The sequence below is a fragment of the Vulpes vulpes genome, chromosome 12, assembly GCF_048418805.1.
Source record: "Vulpes vulpes isolate BD-2025 chromosome 12, VulVul3, whole genome shotgun sequence".
In the NCBI taxonomy this organism is placed as follows: Eukaryota; Metazoa; Chordata; class Mammalia; order Carnivora; family Canidae; genus Vulpes; species Vulpes vulpes.
In genome coordinates this window covers 51,653,839-51,674,980 of record NC_132791.1, presented here as the reverse complement: position 1 = coordinate 51,674,980, position 21,142 = coordinate 51,653,839, and the positions used below count along the sequence as shown (strand labels likewise).

General features: G+C 37.8%; 1 protein-coding gene across 1 annotated transcript in view; it reads left to right on the top strand.

The window, feature by feature from the left end:
* DDX46 (DEAD-box helicase 46) overlaps nucleotides 1–21,142 on the top strand; it is a 73,654-nt gene that overhangs the window by 20,302 nt on the left and 32,210 nt on the right. Inside the window, exons 8-13 of the mRNA XM_025994884.2 lie at nucleotides 221–386; nucleotides 1,102–1,222; nucleotides 2,606–2,781; nucleotides 3,715–3,836; nucleotides 7,066–7,144; nucleotides 8,920–9,002. Of these exons, the coding sequence (XP_025850669.1) occupies nucleotides 221–386; nucleotides 1,102–1,222; nucleotides 2,606–2,781; nucleotides 3,715–3,836; nucleotides 7,066–7,144; nucleotides 8,920–9,002 (747 nt within the window). The remainder of the gene's footprint in view (nucleotides 1–220; nucleotides 387–1,101; nucleotides 1,223–2,605; nucleotides 2,782–3,714; nucleotides 3,837–7,065; nucleotides 7,145–8,919; nucleotides 9,003–21,142) is intronic.

The window sequence follows — 21,142 nt, the reverse complement described above, 5'->3', positions numbered from 1 at the left end:
GTCATTAGGAGTTTCTGTGAGGGCCAAGAAAAAAGAATAAGTTGAAGAATTCAGAATGTAAATTAGTAAAAGCCAAAGAATATTTTCTAGGACAGGAGAATTTCCTTTATTTATTTATTTAAATTGTTTTTAAGAGATGAAGATTTTAAAATCTAGGAATATTGCCTCCCATAAGGTGAAATTAGTAATGGATTTAGCTTTTTACTTTTTTTTTAAATAGTATTCTTCAGAGGAGGAAGAAGTTGATCTTCAGACGGCTCTTACAGGCTATCAGACAAAACAGAGAAAGCTTCTAGAACCAGTGGACCATGGAAAAATTGAATATGAACCATTCAGAAAAAACTTTTATGTTGAAGTTCCAGAATTAGCAAAAATGTCTCAAGAAGGTAAAATCCTTTTATTAATGTATTGGCTGTTGTGGAATAGAGAGGGACATGCTTTGCTTTGCTCAGGAGGACTATGGATAGGTGTGTGTTGATGAACTAGCAGAGTTATTTGCATAGCTTACCTGAAGAAGTGAGAGAGGAAACTAGATCTCAAAAGGTCATTCTAGAGAGTATGAGCATCATCTCCAAAGATTCAGACCAGTCAGGAATCAGTGTAGCTTTGAAGTTATTTTAAAAAATGAGAGTAATTAGTTTGGGTCATGTAGTTGAGATATTTAGGGTTCAGAGTACTTTTCATTTGAAGTTACCAAATGAATTATTGTTGGTGTTTAACCTTCTAGGATATGAACATTAGGAACCAATGTGAATCTGTATAATACTGGTAGAATAAGGATAATCTGGGCAATTCTTGCTTGGAGAAAAACTGTATTACCTGCCAATCATTGTTTGTTATTGATGTTGCAATATAAGACATAATAAAAGCCATATTATAGAAATTGGAGTATTTCTTTTTGTTCCCAGTTAGTGTAGCACTGATTGTATTAACCCTCCCTGAGCTGATCAATACTTGGTCCTGTAGCTTTCTGCAGAGTTAATCTTCAGTAGCACTAAAAAATAGAATTGAAGATTCTTAATCTTACCATGCCTGATTGAAAAGTAGGAGGCATTAATGGAACAATATTTAACAGTTTATAATCTGGATTTTGTTTTGTAGAGGTAAATGTATTTCGGTTGGAAATGGAGGGCATCACTGTCAAAGGAAAAGGTTGTCCCAAACCAATTAAATCTTGGGTCCAGTGTGGAATTTCCATGAAGATCTTAAATTCTCTCAAAAAGTAAGTGGTTAGCAATTATATACACATTTGTCTTTCTTTCCTTTCTTCCTTCCTTCTTTCCTTCCAGATTTTATTATTTATTTGAGAGATCACAAGAGGGAGCTCAAGAATGGGGGGAGGGGCTAAGGGAAAGGGTGAAGTAGACTTCCAGCTGAGCAGGGAGCCCAACATGAGGCTCAGTCCCAGGACTCTTGATCCAAACTGAAGGTAGGCATTTAACCAACTAAGCAACTCAGGCACCCCATCTACATTTTTCTTTTTTTTTTTTAAGGTTTTATTAATTAATTAATTAATTAATTATAGTCACAGAGAGAGAGAGAGAGAGGCAGAGACACAGGCAGAGGGAGAAGCAGGCTTCATGCACCGGGAGCCCGATGTGGGATTCGATCCTGGGTTTCCAGGATCGCGCCCTGGGCCAAAGGCAAGGCGCTAAACCACTGCGCCACCCAGGGATCCCTCATCTACATTTTTCAATGTCTTAGTATTTATAGTGGCTCTTTTATACAGTTAACTACATTACATTTTTATTCTTATAGGAAAACTTACTATTTTTTTTTTTTTAAGATTTTATTTACTTATTCATGAGAGACACAGAAAGAGAGGCAGGCTCCCAGTGGGGAGCCCAATGCAGGACTCGATCCCTGGACCTCGGGATCATGACTCGAGTCAAAAGCAGATGTTCAACCACTGAGCCACCCAGGCGTCCCTTACTATTTTTTTTCTTCAGTACCTTTATTGAGGTAGCATTTACCATGTTATGAAGTATACTCTCTTAATGTACAGTCCGATGATTTTTAGTATATCTACGGAGTTACACAGTCATCACCATAATCTAATATTAGAAAATTTCCTTATCCCAAAAAGAGGCCTATATCCATTCACTTCTCCCTTCTCTTTCCTAAGCAGCCACTAATCTACTGTCTCTAGATTTGTCTATTCTGGACGTTTCCTATAAATGTCTTTTGTCACCAGCTTTTTTATTTTATTTTATTTTTTAAGATTTTATTTACTTATGCATGAAAGACACAGACAGAGAGAGAGAGAGAGAGAGAGAGAGAGGCAGAGACAGGCAGAGGGAGAAGTAGGCTCCATGCAGGAAGCCCGATGTAGGACTTGATCCCGGGTCTCCAGGATCACGCCATGGGCTGAAGGAGGTGCTAAACTGCTGAGCCACCTTGGCTGCCCAGTCACCAGCGTCTTTAACTTAGCATAACATTTTCAGTGTCTATCCGTGATGTAGAATGCCTTAATGCTTTATTCCTTTTTGGCAAACAATATTTCATTGTTATGAATATACCACATTTTGGACAACTTTATTTTGGGACTTTGGGAGATCCAGAGATCTCACTTTTTATCTTGTCTTCCTTTGGTTTGCTTTATAAGGCATGGCTATGAAAAGCCCACACCAATTCAGACCCAGGCGATTCCTGCTATAATGTCCGGACGAGATTTGATTGGTATTGCCAAGACAGGAAGTGGAAAGACCATTGCTTTTCTGTTACCCATGTTTAGACACATCATGGATCAGAGGTCATTAGAAGAAGGAGAGGGGCCAATAGGTAAAATTCTTTTCATTAAACTATTTCTTCAGGTAACAACTTTGTTGTCAGTTAATCAGAAAGACCTGATACTTTATAATGTTCTATTATATCAATAAAGATGTCTTTATGTACATTTCCTTTATAAATTTGGCACTTTGGGGCTGATTTCCCCTTACCAGCAGGTGGAGTGAGAATCTTCAGAGCTCTGGAGTGACATCTCAGAAGTACAAAAACAGCCTCTCCTGGCACAGCTCAATTTTTAAACTCTGACTCGGCAGGTAGACTCCTCGTGCATCTATCTGTTTATTTATATTGAGGTTTGTGCTTAGCGAGTATCATGGATCAATGAACTCAACATAGAAGACTGTAGCGAAATATATTTTCTTTTTATTTTTGGTCTTAAAAGGCTATATAGTGCCAGCATTTCATTCCGGATTAGGTCTTCAGATTCATTTCTTCATTCATTTGGTAGAGATCTGTTTTGCAAATTCAAGTAGGGTTTTGGAAATTTGTTAGGTCCTCTCTTGGAAAAAGAGGGCACAATATATTCCTACTCTGTCTGTGCCCCTCAGACCAAGGTTGTTTCCAGAAGCCATGGTATGGCTCTGCAGCACAGTGAGTCACTTGATTATCTTTGCTCTGTGATTTGCAGTTGAGAATGATTTGCATTCTTTTCAACCAAGTATTTTCCTGATGACTGAGTGAGGCATTTAACTCTCATTTATCTTTTCTATAGCATGTTTTTAAAATCTACTTAAAATTATCATACACCACAATTTCTACTATTATAAAGCTTTTGAAATAGTTTTCAGAGGTCCATAAAACAAGTGAAAACAAAAACAAACATTAGACTAAGAAATCTGAATGTTATTGCAGAGGTTAAATTTAACACTTTAAAGCATAGCTTGTAGAATTTTGGTGGTTAGGCTTTTGACATATTTATCTTTTCAGCTGTCATCATGACTCCAACTCGAGAACTGGCTTTACAAATTACTAAAGAATGTAAGAAGTTTTCGAAGACCCTGGGACTTAGAGTGGTTTGTGTTTATGGAGGAACAGGAATCAGTGAGCAGGTAGTTATAAAAGGAACATTTGGTTTTTTCATTATTTAATAATGTAAATGTGATTTGTTTTAGTGTTTTGTATAGTCCTTTTATTTATTTATTCATTCATTCATTTATTTTATATTTTGCAGAGAGAATTGGGGAGGGGCAGAGGGAAAGGGAGAGAGAGAATCTTAAGCAGGCTCCATGCTCAGGATGGAGCGTTCTGCGGGCCTCCATCTCATGACCCTGAGATCAAGACCTCAGCCAAAATCATGAGTTGGTTGCTTAATTGAGTAAGCCATGCAGGCACTCCCTCTGTATAGTGATTGCTTTTATTTGTTTATTTTTGTTTATTAATTTTTTAAAGGATATTATATATTCATGAGAGAAGCAGAGATACAGGGAGAAGGGAAAGCAGGCTCCATGCAGGGAGCCTGATGTGGGACTCAATCCTGGTACTCTGGGATGATGCCCTGAGTCAAAGGCTCAGCCACTAAGCCACCCAGGTGTTCCATATACTGATTGCTTTTAAAATCTTAAAAAATATGAGGTAGGAAAATAATAGGATGAATTATGCTAATGTTATATTTTAGGATCTTGAGTCTTTCTTTAAAAATATTTATTTATTTTTAAAAAATATTTAGTTTAGAGAGAGAAAGTTCAGGTGGGGAGGGGCAGAAAGAGAGGGAGAATCTTTCATTTTTTTTTTTTTTTAAGATTTATTTATTTATTTATGATAGACAGAGAGAGAGGCAGAGACACAGGAGGAGGGAGAAGCAGGCTCCACGCCGGGAGCCCGATGCGGGACTTGATCCCGGGACTCCAGGATCGCGCCCTGGGCCAAAGGCAGGCACCAAACCTCCAAGCCACCCAGGGATCCCTGAGAGGGAGAATCTTAAACAGACTCTGCACTGAGCTCAGAGCCCACCGTGGGGCTCCATCTCATTTTCCTGAGATCATGACCTGGGCCGAAACCAAGTGTTGGACACTTAACTGATTGTGCCACCCAGGTGCCCAGGATTTTGAGTCTTTTATTTTTTTTTTTTTAAGGTTTTCTTTCTTTATTCATGAGAGACACACAGAGAGAAGTAGAGATATAGACAGAGGGAGAAGCAGGCTTCCTGTGGGGAGTCTGATGTTGGTACTCGATCCCAGGACCCCGGGATCATACCCTGGGCTGAAGGCAGATGCTGAACTACTGAGCCATCCAGGTGTCCCTTGTGTCATTTTTTTTTTCCTTGAGTCATTTTTATACCTTGTTTTTTCTGTTACTCTTTGTCTTTCTTTGCTCAAGGAAGGCTGATCTTTTTTTCATTTTACAGATAAAGAAAAGGCCAGAAAGGTTAGGTACATTGATCAAAGGTTTTAGGTTAACAAATTAGTTTGTTCTGGACCCTAGGCCTTCTACATTCTAGACCAGCATTTATTTTCTCTAATTCATGTGACATCTTCAAAACGTAGTGATGAGGGCAGCCCTGGTGGCGCAGCAGTTTAGTGCCGCCTGCAGCCTGGGGTGTGATCCTGGAGACCCGGAATCGAGTCCCGTGTTGGGCTTCCTGCATGGGGCCTGCTTCTCCCTCTGCCTGTATCTCTGCCTCTCTCTCTCTCTCTGTGTGTGTCTCTATGAATAAATAAACAAAATCTTAAAAAACAAAAAAACGTAGTGATGAGTGCTTTATGTTATATTAGTTTTATCTGTATCCTTAAATAATTTCAGCCAGAATTATTTAATCAGACATTCGTTTACTCTCTTTACTTTGACGTTTATCTGTTTTTTTTAAATTTATTTTTAGTTTTTTATTTATTCATTTAAGAGAGAGATTGATAGTATGAGTGGGAGTGGAGGAGGGGCAAAAAGAGAGGGAGATGCAGACTCCCCGTTTGGTGGAGAGCTTAGTCCCAGAACCCTGAGATCATGACCGTAGCCCAAGGCAGGCACTTAACTGAATGAGCCACTCAGGTTCCCCTCTCCAAGTGTTATCTTTTCTTTTCTTTTCTTTTCTTTTCTTTTCTTTTCTTTTCTTTTCTTTTCTTTTCTTTTCTTTTCTTTCTTTTCTTTTCTCTTTTCTTTTTTTTTTAAAGATTTTAGTTATTTATTTATTCATGAGGGAGAGAGAGAGGCAGAGACACAGGCAGAGGGAGAAGCAGGCTCCATGCAGGGAGCCCGATGTGGGACTCAATCCCGAGTCTCCAGGATCACTCCCTGGGCTGAAGGCAGCGCTAAACCGCTGAACCACCCAGGCTGCCCCTCCAAGTGTTTTCTAAAGAATGATAGTCATTAGATACTTTGCTATAACTAGAAGGAGGAAAAAAACCAGGTTCTATGATCAAGTAAATTTTGGAAATGTCATATTATGCAGTGTTAAAGTAGACTTTTTATTCTGCAGGACTTCTTAGTCTTTAATAATGAGTATGTTCTGTGATACTAGAAGAATGGGATAAATTAAGTGATATATATATTTTTTTAAGATTTTATTTATTTATTCATGAGAGACACAGAGAGAAAGAGGCAGAGACATAGGCATAGGGAGAAGCAGGCTCCTTGTAGGGAACCTGATGAATAATTCGATCCCAGGACCCCGGGATCATGCCCTGAGCCAGAGGCAGACACTCAACCACTGCGCCACTCGGGGTCCCTAAGTGATATTTTGCTGAACTTATTTAAACACAAAATCCTTTCTGAGGAATATTTGCTGCTGTTAAGCACTTTATGTTTTCTAAGTCATCTTCCTTGGTTGTTTTGATGACATTGTAAGAAATAATATTTACAAAAATAACTTGATACATGCATGAATATTATATTTATATAGAAGCCAAACAAAGTTTTATGATCTCTAACACATTCTCTTCTTTCCATTCTATTTCATTTTTAAAACCCTGGTTGTGACTTATATAATAATTCACTAGTGGAAGCAGCTCTCTACTTGAAAATCATTGGTCTATATAATCGCTTTAAATACAGCTCTCTCATGTTCCTTTCTTGATTTTGAGGAATCATGTCAAATTAAAATTGGTAAAATTATCTGGTTTACATGGAGTTGAAAGGTACAGCCCTGTGTGCTCATGTTGCCGCTTCCTCTTCCTTCAGTAGTGCTCCAGCATTCCAAAGAACTGAGCAGGAAGCTTTGGGGTCTTTTAATCAGTCCTCACTGTCTTTACCTTATGGGGCCATACAAGGATCCTGGGCAGTATTTTCAGATCTGTTTAAATAAGAATTAGTGATAAATAGACTGTAATATTTAATCTTTTTCATTAGATTGCTGAGCTGAAAAGAGGTGCTGAAATTATTGTTTGCACACCTGGTCGAATGATTGACATGTTAGCAGCTAACAGTGGTAAGTCACGAGTGTTTTTTTTGTTCTCATTTCTCCTTTTTGAATTCTGTACATTTTTTGTTAAATCAAAGCAGATACAAGAAATCACTAAAGTGGTTTTATATTTCTTCTTAAAGCTGTAATATCTTAAAATTTGTATTGCAACACATTTGTTGTGAGCGTTCATATTGGAATTTAATTTACAACTTCTTTTGGGAACTAACTCCATCTGATCTTTTAGCTCTTTAACATGGATTCTCAATCAAATTTTGGCCTAGCTTTGCTTTTAACAGGGGAGGGGTTTGGACATTTTTTTTTGTTTTGTTTTAATTCTGAACTTTAGACTTTTTCCCCCATAGGAGCTAGTATTTTCTTATAATACTGGATAAATTAAGGTATTGCAGCTTCAAGAAATTTTATCTTTTATAAATATTGCATGTTTTTTAGCTCGTATGTTGTGCTTTGTTAAATTATTCCCTATCAAAACTGTTACTAAACTGTTGACATTATTTAACTTCTGTGGAGAAAGGCCCTTCAAGATTTATAGAACTGGGCTTCCGAGACGTAAGCCATCCAAGGTAGGTCATTTAATGCTGTTCCCAACCTTGCAGAACTAATGGGGGCTGCAGATGTTAGTGTGGAATACTTAAGTATTAGCATTTATTTTCGCTTCATTTCTTATTTTTTTTGAAGAAAATGCTTTCAAAGGTTTCCATTGCAGTATTCAGTATGTACATAATAGAGTATTAAAAACTGTGAGTAATGCATGTTTTTCATAGCATTCTGCTTGAATTTCTGTATACATTTACTTCTAATTCTCCGTGAAGTTGGCGAAGTGACATTGAAGTTGTTTGATAAAATCAGTGTGCCTGTACAGTCTACAAAAAGTTTTGGGTTGAATGCTGATAAAATAATCCCTCGTTTTTTTCTCAATGCTGCATTGATTAAGTCTCCTGAAATTCATCTTGATTAATTTTACCTTTTTCCTTTATCTGTCTTTTGGTTTATATTGAATAACTATTTTATACGTGTTTTTGCCAGGTGATTGATTCATCATTTGATAGAAATGCTTGTGTTAATCCTTTAGAAAGGCTTTCCTGTGTATGTATTTAGTAGTTTTCACTGGCTAAGAAACACTTTGCATCTTTTTAAACCAGTGGAAGCATTTAATAAAATTGAATTTGTTATCTTTATATAGAAAAATGTATGTATGCAATACATTTGGTATTTAAAGTTTTTGTGTAGTACTTTAGTTACCTAATGATGTTGAATAGCTTCTCATTAATATCTTGACATGCCCTTTAGAAGCTTCTAACTGTATGGAAGTAGTTTATAAATTAATATAAAAAGGAGGTTTTCTGCATCTAAAATAGTTAGCACTGGAACTTGCTTTCCACACATACGCTGTAATCTCTAATATGTTTTTTCCTAGGTGATGCTGTCAGATAATGGCTGATGTGGCTCGATGCTTCATCTCAGTCTTAGTTTTATGATGTGTTTTGGAGAGGGCTGTTTTCTGAATTTTACAGGTCCTTCAGGCCCTATGATGGTATGCAAGAGACGAGTTTGACAAAATAAAGGGCCTCATATACCCATTGTCAGAAAGTACTTGCCATTAGATTAAGATCTTGTAGACCAAAGTTTCGTTTCACTGTTTAAACATACCTAACTTACCCCTCTGGTTAAGTCAGGCATTTTAGTTCCCTTTACAGTTTTTTAAAGTTGTTGGTAGTCATAAAATGAATTGTGACTGATTTTTAGTTTTCCTTTTGTCTTTATTTTTTTCCTCATTTTAGGTCGTGTCACGAATCTTCGAAGAGTGACATATGTTGTTTTAGATGAAGCAGACAGAATGTTTGACATGGGTTTTGAACCACAGGTAATCATTAAACGTCTTAGTGTTTTGAACTGTAAAATAAACCTTGTAACTGCCATGAGAATGAAATGTTCATATGGTGTTTGAGAACATATTGAATTGAAATAGATTTTTATGTTTTGAATTCATCTTAAAACTGGTTCAGAAAGTATTTGTGCAGGCTTTGCTTATTAGTCTTTTAAAGGTATCCATGGTAAAATTAAAATTGGAGTGCCAATAGTAGAAGCTTAAGCTTTCATATTTTATAGTTTTTATTAATGCTTTTAAATAAATTCCTTCAATTCATTCTTTTAATTTTCAGTATAGTACATGCTGTTTACATTCTCCAATGTGAAAACAAGGACCCAAGAGCATTTGTCTCTTTAGGTTTTCATGTTCCTCATGCATTCTTTGCTCAGATACAAAATTTCAGGATATAAACTTAGAGGGACTCGTTAAGAGGTGGTATTTTTATTAATGAGATAAGGAATGTGATTTATCAGTGTGCTATGGATGCCCCCTCAAAATTTACTTTCAATCACAAACTGCATAATTGAAATATGGGATATTAGAAAGGGACCCAATTAAAGTGATCTTTAGTCTTTTCAGTTTGTTTGGTCTCCAGAAATGCATTGCCTGTCACATAGTGACTGTATAGTGTTTAGATTTAGGAATAATCTAAATGAGAGATCTGGAGAGCACATAAGAGTAAAGAAGAGTGTAATGATCCCTGAACCACGTGAGAAATAGTTAAGGAAATGAGGAATAATTAAGCTTGGAGTATAGGACTTAATAGCATCCTTTAACCCTTTGGTAAAAGTCTGTCACATGAAAGAATCATTGAGGAGTGGACCTAGGACCCGTTTGGGAAATTGTATGAAGCTGGGTCTGAGTATAATGTGAATAAGGGCTGGATAAACATTTGGACATGAAGCAGGGTACATTGTAGAAGGAGGGCAGATACTGAGTATGCTTTTCATCCATGAATTCAGATAGAGAGGCAGGGTGATCCATTTGTGGAAAGAAAGTAGAGGGACTTGATGAATTTGATGGTAGATGGGATCAGATCCCTTTAGTGTCTTTCCCAATCCCAGGAAATCTTAGACTTTATGGTAATATTTGCAGTAGGTGTAAAAAAAAAAAAAAGTAGGTGTAGTAGTGATCGGGCCTTTATGGTCGATCAATTAAGTTTTGCCAGAGGGAGGTCAAAACAACATTTCCCATTGATACGCAGAGTGAATCATCCTTTGCCATTAGTGCTTACATTTCTTTAAGTACTCGAGGGAGAAATGCTGAGTAGTAGTTTATTTGTTGATCACTAAAAACCATGAGAAGAAATTTTAGAGTAAGTTAATGATTATTTTGTGAGCTTGTAGTGTAGATTTAAAAAATGCTGGGTTTGGGTTCATTTCCACTATTTGAGTGTAAAGCAAGCAAGTAAAGGCACTCCCGTTTGAATCAAAGCTGGTTCTAATGAATGCACATGTGCATAATGGTCTCTATCTAAAGAAGAGTGGGCAGGCAGTATGTCTTCAGACATGATTTTGTACTGAAGAAAATAATGAAATTTGGGAACTAAATTAAATACATTCGCTGAATGTATATCTTTCTGAGGTCACTGTTCAGTAAGTGTACATGTTGTGCAATGATATAGCAGAAGGTACAGGACTCTACTTTTCTGTATTGACGTATGTAGGCTGGCAGGTCAAAAGACTTGAAGAAATCTTTGTGTGTTGTTTTATTTTTTTATTATTTTTTTATTTTATTTTTTTTTTGTGTATTGTTTTAAATTTAACACTTTCAAGCACCAAAACAAGAGTTTTTAGCATAAAGGATAAAAGGATAAGATGATAGGATTTCTCAGGAGCACCACAAGTGGTACACAAGTTTACATCTATTTTAAACCTTATTATTTTTTTTAACTTACTAAAGAAAAACTTGTACTATCTAGTGGACATCTTCCAAAGGGCAGCAACAGAATGTGAAGAACTCCTTTCGGGTAAAAAAACCCAAACAAACAAAAAGCCTTCTTTTGGAACCAAAGACAGTGGAAGAGTAGATTGGGAATCTATTTGTTCTTGTATCTGAAGTTGAAATCTATTAAAACTCAGCATCTGATAGGATATTAAAAAGTGTTTGTTTTTTTTTTTAGGATTTTATATTTGTATTCATGAGAGGCACAGGACAGAGAGAGACATAGACAGAAGGAGAGGAAGGCTCCCTGTGGGAGTCTGATGTGAGGCTTGATCCTAGGGCCCTGGGATCACAACCTGAGCCAAAGGCAGACTCTCAACCATTGAGCCACCCAGGCATTCTTAAAAAGTGGTTTTCCATGAGAAATTGCCCACAGTTTCTGGGTTTGTTCGTTTAATTTAGTAGAAATAAAGAGTAAGAGAAGAAATTGATTAGATACAGAAGTTAATTGTTAGCTCAAGTTAGCCATAATGGGAGCTAGATATACATGATTTGGTGAAAGTATGTAAATAATATTCCTTTTAGTTATAAAATGTTATTATTGACGTGTTCTATTTTTATTGAGAAAGACAAGAATGTTTTAGTTGGCCTAAATTTATTCATGCCTATGCCTAATACAAAGTGAAGGGAGCTAAAGATCCTGACGATATTTACTCTAGGTTTTTACTTTCTTTTTTCTTTTTTTAAATTTATTTATTTGAGAGAGAGAGCTCGTGTATGCAGGAACAGGGCGGGAAGGGCAGAGGGAAAGAATCCCAAGCAAACTCCCTGCTGAGCACAGAGCCTGACTCAGGGATCTATCCCACGACCCTAACATCATGACCTGACCTGAAACCAAGAGTCAGAGGCCCAACCAACTAAGCCACCCAAGTGTCCCACTGAGTTTTCACTTTCTTAAAAATACCAATCACATAGTAAAGTGAGACTGTAAATGTGCTTGTCAGTTGTACACTGCAAAGCACCATGTTTGTGTAAGTCACTTTAAGGAGCTCACTGTCTCATGAGAGATTATTGTAAGTTTGAAGCTTTCTTCAAATTAACATCAAAAATAAGTCACTAGATAGATGATAAGACACTTCAGTGTCTGAGTCCTCTTCAGGCCACCAATGAAGGATTCGGTGCATAAGCAGTTACTGATGAATAAAATGGCTGCTCCTTAAGGAAATTGAGGCACTAAAAAAAGAGAGTTTTGAAAGCTTATTGTTGAGACTAATGTAATACTTAACATTAGAGGAAACATTCAGGGACATAATGACAGTTGACTACTCTCCCCCCAACACACACCAAGTTTTATTCCTATTTCATACTATAGTCCAGGGTAATTTTTACCAAACTACATATCAACATCTCAGGGACCCTATTCGTGATTTTAAAGCTGGGATTGAGGGGCACCTGGGTGGCTCAGTGGTTGAGCGTTTGTGTTCGGCTAAATTCGTGATCCCGAAGTCGTGGAATAGAGTCCTGCATGAGGTTTTCTGCAGGGAACCTGCTTTTCCCTCTTGCCTATGTCTCTGCCTCTCTCTCTCTGTGTCTCTCATGAATAAATACATAAAACCTTAAAAAAAATAAAAATAAAAACTGGGATTGGGATATTTACATTGATGAGTAAATAAATCATTCACTTGGTAGCAAATTATTTTCTTGATGGTAAAGAAAAGCATTGCAGATCGTCAGGAGAAATAGAAGACATAATGTGTTAAGCTTTTAGAACATCTCTAAAAGGAGCATATGCTAACAATCGAATTGAATTAGCAAAAAGTGAGAAAACTGCTACTTGGTAAACATAGTGACTTATTGGACTAATGAATTTAATTTTAGCTTATAAGTGTGAAAGGGGAAGTTTATGGACTTGGCAAATCACAGCTGACTTGAAGTATCTGTAGTATGAGAGAAGGAACATATTGAAAAGTTTCAGGAACAGCTTTTAATCAGTAGCTCCCAATCTGATAGCCAAGGCAATCAAAATGTATACCAGTCATCACTGAAAAAGTGCATAATCATTAGAGTCATTCTACAGACATCTTCATGACCCTAAGCAGTAATAGATACTCAAAAGGTAAATCTAAGCTCCCATGTACAGTACATTGTTATAGGAAGCACAGGATTTGTAGCTTCCATTCAGGAAGGTTTCTCTGCACTATGACAAGAGGAGAGTTAGGTTTGCTTCTCCAGAAAACTTTAATCCTTTGATAGTGTTTTTCTGCATATAGTGAAAATTAAAGGTTATTTGTGAATATTCTAGGAAGGCAGGATGTGTATTACTCTTTGAAGAGATTTTCAAGGCCACAATGGGGCTTTAATATGAATTGTCTGTCTGGTCCTTGTTTCTACATCTATAAAATGAGAAGGTGAGGGACACCTAGGTGGCTAAGTCAGGCTGGGCATCTGCCTTTAGCTTGAGTCATGATCTCAGGGTTCTGGGAATGAGCACTACATCGTGCTTTCGAGTCTGCTTCTCTCCCTGCTCCTTCCCCCACTTGTGCTTGTGCTCTTTCTGTCTCTCAAATAAATAAAATCTTTTTTTAAAAAATGAGAGGCTGAGACTAAATGAGCAGTCCTTTGACTTGTTTAGATAAGATACCTGAAAGTCACGATACTTTGTAATGTCTTAAAAGATGGACACATTCAATACTATTATGTGAATTTGCAATGATACTACTGCCAAGTTCATATTATCAGACCAGGCATGGTTAATGATTCCTATTTTTTTCAGTAATATACTTTAGTCATTCTGAAAGGAATGTCATTTTATGTAGGAAATTAAAGAAAGGCATTGCTGATAAGATGACATAAGAACTAAGACCTCAGTAAAGTGAGAGGTTGAGCCAGGTAGGTATTTGGGAGAAAAGTGTTATAGGCAAAGAACCAGTACAAATGCCCTGACTTGGGAGCTTGCTTGGCCAGTGTCCCTGCAGTAGAGTAAAGGAGCGGGATTTTGGTAGGAAGAGAGTAGAAAATAAGTACAGAGAGATGTGCAGATGGTGTGGTGAACATGTAAGACCCTATATGGCTGGGCTAGGAATTTGGATTTTATTTTATTTTATTTATTTTTTATTTTTATTTTTTTTTTGGAATTTGGATTTTAATTTGATGTGATGAGTTGCTATATTGGAAGGTTTTTTTTTGTTTTTTGGTTTGAACACACCACCCTGAGATCAAGACCTGAGCTGAGATCAAGAGTTGAATGCTCAACTGACTAAGCTATTCAAGCTTTTCTATATTGGAGGGTTTTGAGCAGAGGAATCTGTCATGTAATTTTTTTACATTTTTAGTTTTCACAATTACATGTGCACATAGGTTAAATGGTGTCCCTCTGCTCCCTTCTCTTTAATCTCTTAGCCGATTTTTTTGGTATTCTACTTCTCTAAATGGTGTGCTTCTGTTTCTCCTTTTTATTTTTCTGTTTTTGGTATCACTTACTGATTACCCACAGGGGAACATAATTTCTGTTTTCCTTCTTCCTGTCACATTCTTGCATCATTTCTTCCCTTATTTTTCCAGTAGATTTTTGTTGCTGTCTTAATTGGATCAGTATATAACTTATGACAATCTAAATGTTATTCAGAGCTGGGCAGTGTAGTAAACAAATTATTTTTAATTTCCTCTATAACTTTGTTTTCTCTAGAGATAATCATCTTTTTATGTTTGTTGCCTAGATTTCTTATATACTTAAAATTAATTAAATGCCAAACTCTGTTATATAAATCTATCAAGTAGTTGAAACACACCAAGTTTTCTGTTTATTTCATCTTCCTTAAGGAATTTCTTTTCTTTTTTTTTTTTTTTAAGATTTTATTAATTTATTCATGACAGACACAGAGAGAGAGAGAGAGGCAGAGACACAGGCTGAGGGAGAAGCAAGCTCCATGCAGGGAGCCTGACGTGGGACTCGATTCCGGGTCTCCAGGATCAGGCCATGGGCTGAAGGCGGCACTAAACTGCTAAGCCACCGGGACTGCCCAAGGAATTTCTTCAGCGCCTCTTGACTTGCTCCAGTCATTCATGGTTTATTGTTCTTTTTTTTTTTTTTTTTTTTTTTTTAATGATAGTCATACAGAGAGAGAGATAGGCAGAGACATAGGCAGAGGGAGAAGCAGGCTCCATGCACCGGGAGCCTGACGTGGGATTCGATCCCAGGTCTCCAGGATCGCGCCCTGGGCCAAAGGCAGGCGCCAAACTGCTGCGCCACGCAGGGATCCCTGGTTTATTGTTCTTTATGCTTGACATACATCTGCCATCCTGGAATCCATCATTCTGAGGGTCCCCTTTGTTTCTCACTTGGTTAGGATCCCCAAAGTTCTATAATCCAAGAGTAAATCTTTTATTAATTTTTTTAAATGGAACGCTTCATGAATTTCTGTGTCATTCTGTATCATTCCAATTTCTTTTTAGTATGTGTATTAACTGAAGCAAGCGCTTAAGTGATTCATTTTTGTTTTTTAAATTTATTTTTATTCAAGTATAATTAGCATACAGGGTTATATTAGTTTCAGTACTCACTGTTCAGTACAATATTCAGCAATTCTATACATCACTCAGTACTCATCATGGTAAGTGTATTCTTAATCCTCTTCATGTATTTCACCCATCCCCACACCCACGTACCCTCTAGTAACCACCAGTTTGTTTTCTGTATTTAAGTCTGCCTTTTTTTTTTTTTTTTTTTTTACTTTTTTTCTTTGTTCGTTTGTTTTGTTTCTTAAATTCCACATGTAAATGAAATCCTAGGTTATTTGTCTTTCTCTGGCTGACTTCTTTCACTTAGCATTATTATACCCTGTAGGTTCATCCATGGTGTTTTTTTTTTTTTAAGATTTTATTTATCTATTCGTGAGAGACAACAGAGAGAGAGGCAGAGACACAGGCAGAGAGAAGCAGGCTCCATGCAGGGAGCCTGATGCGGACCTGAATCCCCGGACTCCAGGATCACACCCTGGGCCAAAAGCACAAGCTAAAGCACTGAGCTACCCAGGTGTCCCGGTTTATCCATGTTGTTGCATATGGCAAGATTTCATTTAAATGGCTCATTTTTTCTTTTTTTTAAGGTTTAATTTATTTATTCATGAGAGATACAGAGAGAGAGAGAGCCAGAGAGCCAGGCAGAGGGTGAAGCAGGCTCCACGCAGGGAGCCCAACATGGGACTCGATCCCGGGACTCCAGGATCATGCCCCTGGGCCAAAGGCAGACAGACGCTCAACTGCTGAGCCACCCAGGGATCCCCTAAATGGCTCATTTCTAAAGATTGCCTTCTACCGACATAGGATTTGTGTCCTCCAAATTGATTTTCTATTTGCTTTGGTTTCTGTATTCAGATCAGAGGCATTCTGTAGATGTCTGGGAATCTGTAGTTACCTACTTACCTTTAAGAGGTGGAGAAAAGGCAGCTTAAAATTCAAAGCTCTCTCTGCCAGAGCAGAACATACTGACTACCTAAGTTTCACTGTTGTGATCTGGCTGAGTCTTTCTTTTGGTTGGGGACTATCTTATTCCTGTCTTCTTGGGCTGAGCAGACTGTCCCTGGAGAAATATTGGCTAGTCTCCGGCTAGAAATGTGAAGGCCTGTCTCGTTATGGGTTGAGAAAGAGGACTTGAGGGAGAGACGGGAGCCTCAGCATCAAACATTATGTATTTACTAAATGCTTTTCTTCTTGGGATCTTATCCTTGCCTCATCCAGTCATGCTTTTTTGTTTTATTCTCTCCAGAAGCTAAACCTTTAGGTTTTTGGCTAGGATGAGAGAAGGGCCCATTGCCTGGCTGAGTAGCAGTTACATAGAGGTTGGGTGATTTGATTGCTTCTTAAGCAGGTTTTGTATCAATTCTCCTTATTTTGAGACCCCACCTTTCATCTCCATGTAGGGAAAACAGCTTTGTTCTCAACTTTTCTTCACTGCTAACGTGGGGCTCTGCTTCCTTGAGCTTGATTTATCTTTTACTGTCTTCATGATTTTGTTGCTTTTTGCCTTTTTTTTTTTTTTTTTAAGATTTTGTGTATTATAAAGCATGCCTATGAATGAGGAGAGAGGCAGAGGTGGAAGAAGAGAATCTTAAGCAGACTCCCTGCTGAGTGCAGAGCCCGATGCAGGGCTCCACCTTACAATCTTGAGCTCATGACTTGAGCTGAAATCAATAATTGGACGCTTAACCACCTGAGCCACCCAAGCACCCCTCCCATCTTGCTTTTATCTTTCTTTGTATGCCAGTACATTTGACAGCTTTAAATTAAACAGACTCAAAAATAAGAACAGTGCAATAGTCTTACATTCATTCTAGAAATCAATTTTTAATTTTCCCCCAAGGAAACCACCAGTTCTGTTTCTTTTTTTTTTTTTTTAAGATTTATTTATTTATTTATGATAGAGAGAAAGAGAGAGGCAGAGACACAGGAGGAAGGAGAACAGTTCCTGTTTCTTATTAGCAAGTTCTACCAGATATTCTAGGAATGAATAATTTTGTTCCTAATTATATTTTATCTCAAAGTATGAAGAAGGGTTAATATTCAACAATTAAAAAATATTCAACAATTTATAAGATCATTGTAATCTTTTAAAAAACACTTTCTTTTTTTTAAGATTTTATTTATTTGAGAAAGAGAGAGAGCCTTGTGAGAAAGCACAAATAAGGGGGGAGGGGCGGAGGGAGAGAAAAAAGCAGAGTACTTGCTGAGCAGGGAGCCAGATGTGGATACCGGGCTCAATCCCAAGACCCTGGGAACATGATCTAAGCAGAAGGCAGACTAGACTGACTGAGCCACCCAGGTGCTCCTCATTGTAATTTTTTATTTTTAAAGGGGCTCTCAGTCCTCATTCTGTACCATAAAATTCTCCTATCTTAAATGTATAATGCAGTGGTTTTTGGTATACATACACATCTGTTCAGCTGTCACCACAATCCGGTTTTAGAACATTGCCATCACCAGAAAGATACCTTATACCTATTTGTACTCATTTCCTGTTGTACCCCAGCCTGAGGCAGCTGCTGATCTGATTTCTGGCTTCATAGATTTGCCTTTTCTGGGCTTTTCTTTTCTTTCTTTCTTTCTTTCTTTCTTTCTTTCTTTCTTTCTTTCTTTCTTTCTTTCTTTCTAAGATTTTATTATTTATTTATTCATGAAAGATGCAGAGACACAGGCAGAGGCAGAAGCAGGCTCCATGCAGGGAGCCTGACGTGGGACCTGATCCCAGGACTCCAGGATCAGGCCCTGGGCTAAAGGCGGCGCTAAACCACTGAGCCACCCGGGCTACCTGCCTTTTCTGGACGTTTCATATAAAATTCATATAGTATACATCTAGCTTATTTTACTCAGCATACTGTATTTGAGGTTTGTCCATGTTATAGCATGTCTTTCATTCCTTTTGTGCTGAGTGGTTAGTATTCTGTCATATAGAAACATATCATATATTTATTCATGAAACATATTGGATTATTTCTGCCTTTTGGCTTTTACGAGTGGTGCTGCTATGAACATTTGCATAAGATGTATATGCCTTTATTTCTATTGCATAGATACCAAGGGGTAGGATTTCTTTCATTTTTTTTATTTTTTTTTTATTTTTTTTTTCTTTCTTTTTTTTTTTTTATAAGTTCCTTTTTTAAAATTTTTTTTAAAGACTTTATTTGAGGGGATCCCTGGGTGGCTCAGCAGTCTAGCGCCTGCCTTTGGCCCAAGGTGTGATCCTAGAGTTCCGGGATTGAGCCCCACATCAGGCTCCCTGCATGGAGCCTGCTTCTCCCTCTGCCTGTGTCTCTGCCTGTTTCTCTGTGTCCCTCATGAATAAATAAGTAAAATCGTAAAAAAAAAAAAAAAAAAAAAAAAGACTTTATTTGAGAGGTGGAAAGAATGTGAGGGGGGAGGGAGGCACAGGGGGAGAGAGAAAGAGAGAGAGAGAGAGAGAGAGAAAATCAGACTCCTTGATGAGCAGAGAACATGATGTGAGGCTCAATCCCAGCACCCTGGGATCATGACCTGAGGTGAAGGCAGATGCTTAACTGACTAAGCCACCCAGGTTCCGCCTAAGGGCTAGGATTTCTGGGTTGTGTGCAATTTATGTTTGACTTTGTAAGGAACTGTCAGACTTTTCCATAGTGGCTATTTGATTTTATAGGCTAGTATAATATTGGTATCAAAATAAAAAAGTTAAGGTAGTTTCATGTACAATGATACAGAAGCCTAAAAATTATATCGCCCAATAGAGTAATGCTTAAACAATAAACCATACTGAAGTTGGTGTTCTTTTTTTTTTTTTTTTTTTTTAATGATAGTCACACACAGAGAGAGAGAGAGAGAGAGAGAGAGAGAGAGAGGCAGAGACACAGGCAGAGGGAGAAGCAGGCTCCGTGCACCGGGAGCCCGACGTGGGATTCGATCCCGCGTCTCCAGGATTGCGCCCTGGGCCAAAGGCAGGCGCCAAACTGCTGCGCCACCCAGGGATCCCTGAAGTTGGTGTTCTTTAGATGTAAGGCTAGTTTAAGATTAGAAAAATCAAGTAAGGGACACCTGGGTGGCTCCGTCATTTAAGCGTCTGACTCTTGGTTTTGGCTCATGTCATGATCTCGTGGGCCCTGAGATTGAGTGTTTCATTGAGAGTCTGCTTGAAGATTCTCTCCTTCTGACCCTTCCCTCAGTTGTATGCACTCTCTATGCCTAAGATACATAAGTACATCTTTTCTTTAAACAAAGAAAAATTAAGTAATATAATCCATCCTCTCAGAAGAGAGGAAAAAGCCATACGTTATCTAAAATGTGGAAAAGGTGTTGATAACATTTTATGATTTAAAAACTCAACATAGTCTAGTGAGGAACCTCCTTCCCTAATAAAATGTATCTACAAAAAACTCTGTAGTAAATGTTATACTTAGCGGTAGAACTTTTAACTGTTAACATGAAAAAAGAAAGTAAGGGAGTACTTGGTGGCTCAGTTGATTAAGCATCTGCTTTTCGTTCAGGTCACGATTCCAGGGTCCTGGGACTGAGTCCAGCATCAGCCTCCATGCTCAGCAGGGAGCCCGCTTCTCCCTTTCCCTCTGTCTGCCACTCCGCCAGCTCTTGCTCTCTTGCTCTCTTGCTCTCTCTGTCAAATAAATAAAATCTTTAAAAAAAAAAAAAAAAAAGTGAAGTAGTTAACACCCATTCAACATTTTACTAGAACAGAAAGAGTATAATGTTTAGAAAGGAAGTAGCAAGTGTGATTTACAGATGCTGGGACTATTTTTGTAGAAGATTTAAAACAATCTACAGATAAGAAGACTGTAAAGTTTCTGGGTACCAATACAGTAAACAAAAGTCATTCACGTTTCTTTTCTCAGCAGTTAGAAAATGTACTTTAAAAATAATTTACAGAAGCATGAAAAAATAAACCTGACAAAATATATCTAAGATCTTTTGTAGAAAATTATGAAGATTTACTGGAAAACAGGGATCCCTGGGTGGCGCAGCGGTTTGGTGCCTGCCTTTGGCCCAGGGCGCGATCCTGGAGACCCGGGATCGAATCCCACCTCAGGCTCCCGGTGCATGGAGCCTGCTTCTCCCTCTGCCTATGTCTCTGCCTCTCTCTCTCTCTCTCTGTATGACTACATAAATAAATAATAAAAAATAATTAAAAAAAAAAAAAAAAAGAAAACATTACACAGGGTTTGCAAAGTTATGTAAAGACCAAGCAGTGAAGAGTAACCCTCTTGTGGAAGAGAAACAGGATAGTGTGCTTCTTAAAAATCTAGTTAATTCTTATTTTAGAATTATGTTTTCTTGGGTCTGGGTACCATTTAGTCAGAATGTTGTTATCATCTCCTATCTTATTTTCTTACTGTCTTCGTTAGTTTGTGCAGTTTTTAAAAACAATCCCCGTACTGTTACTTTTTACAGCGTTTCTCAGGGGAATTGAAATAAATGTACGTGGTCAGCCAATAGTCTTTAACTGAGAGTACTGACACAAAAGCCATCATTTTGGTTGCTGGATAGAGAATAGCTTGGGTAGGAGTAAAAGCCGGGAGATAGTTGGAATTAGCCAGCTCAGAGATGGTTGATCTTTAGGCCAAGAACCCAGATTTCCAAGTGCATTCGGTAGGACTGTTTCATGGATTTCACATCGTTGATTGGAGTGAAGATCTGGTCTTAGAATTCTGTATATTCCTGGGAAGACCTTCACCTTTCCCATTTTCCAGCCACTCACCACTATCTACCTTGAAATCATT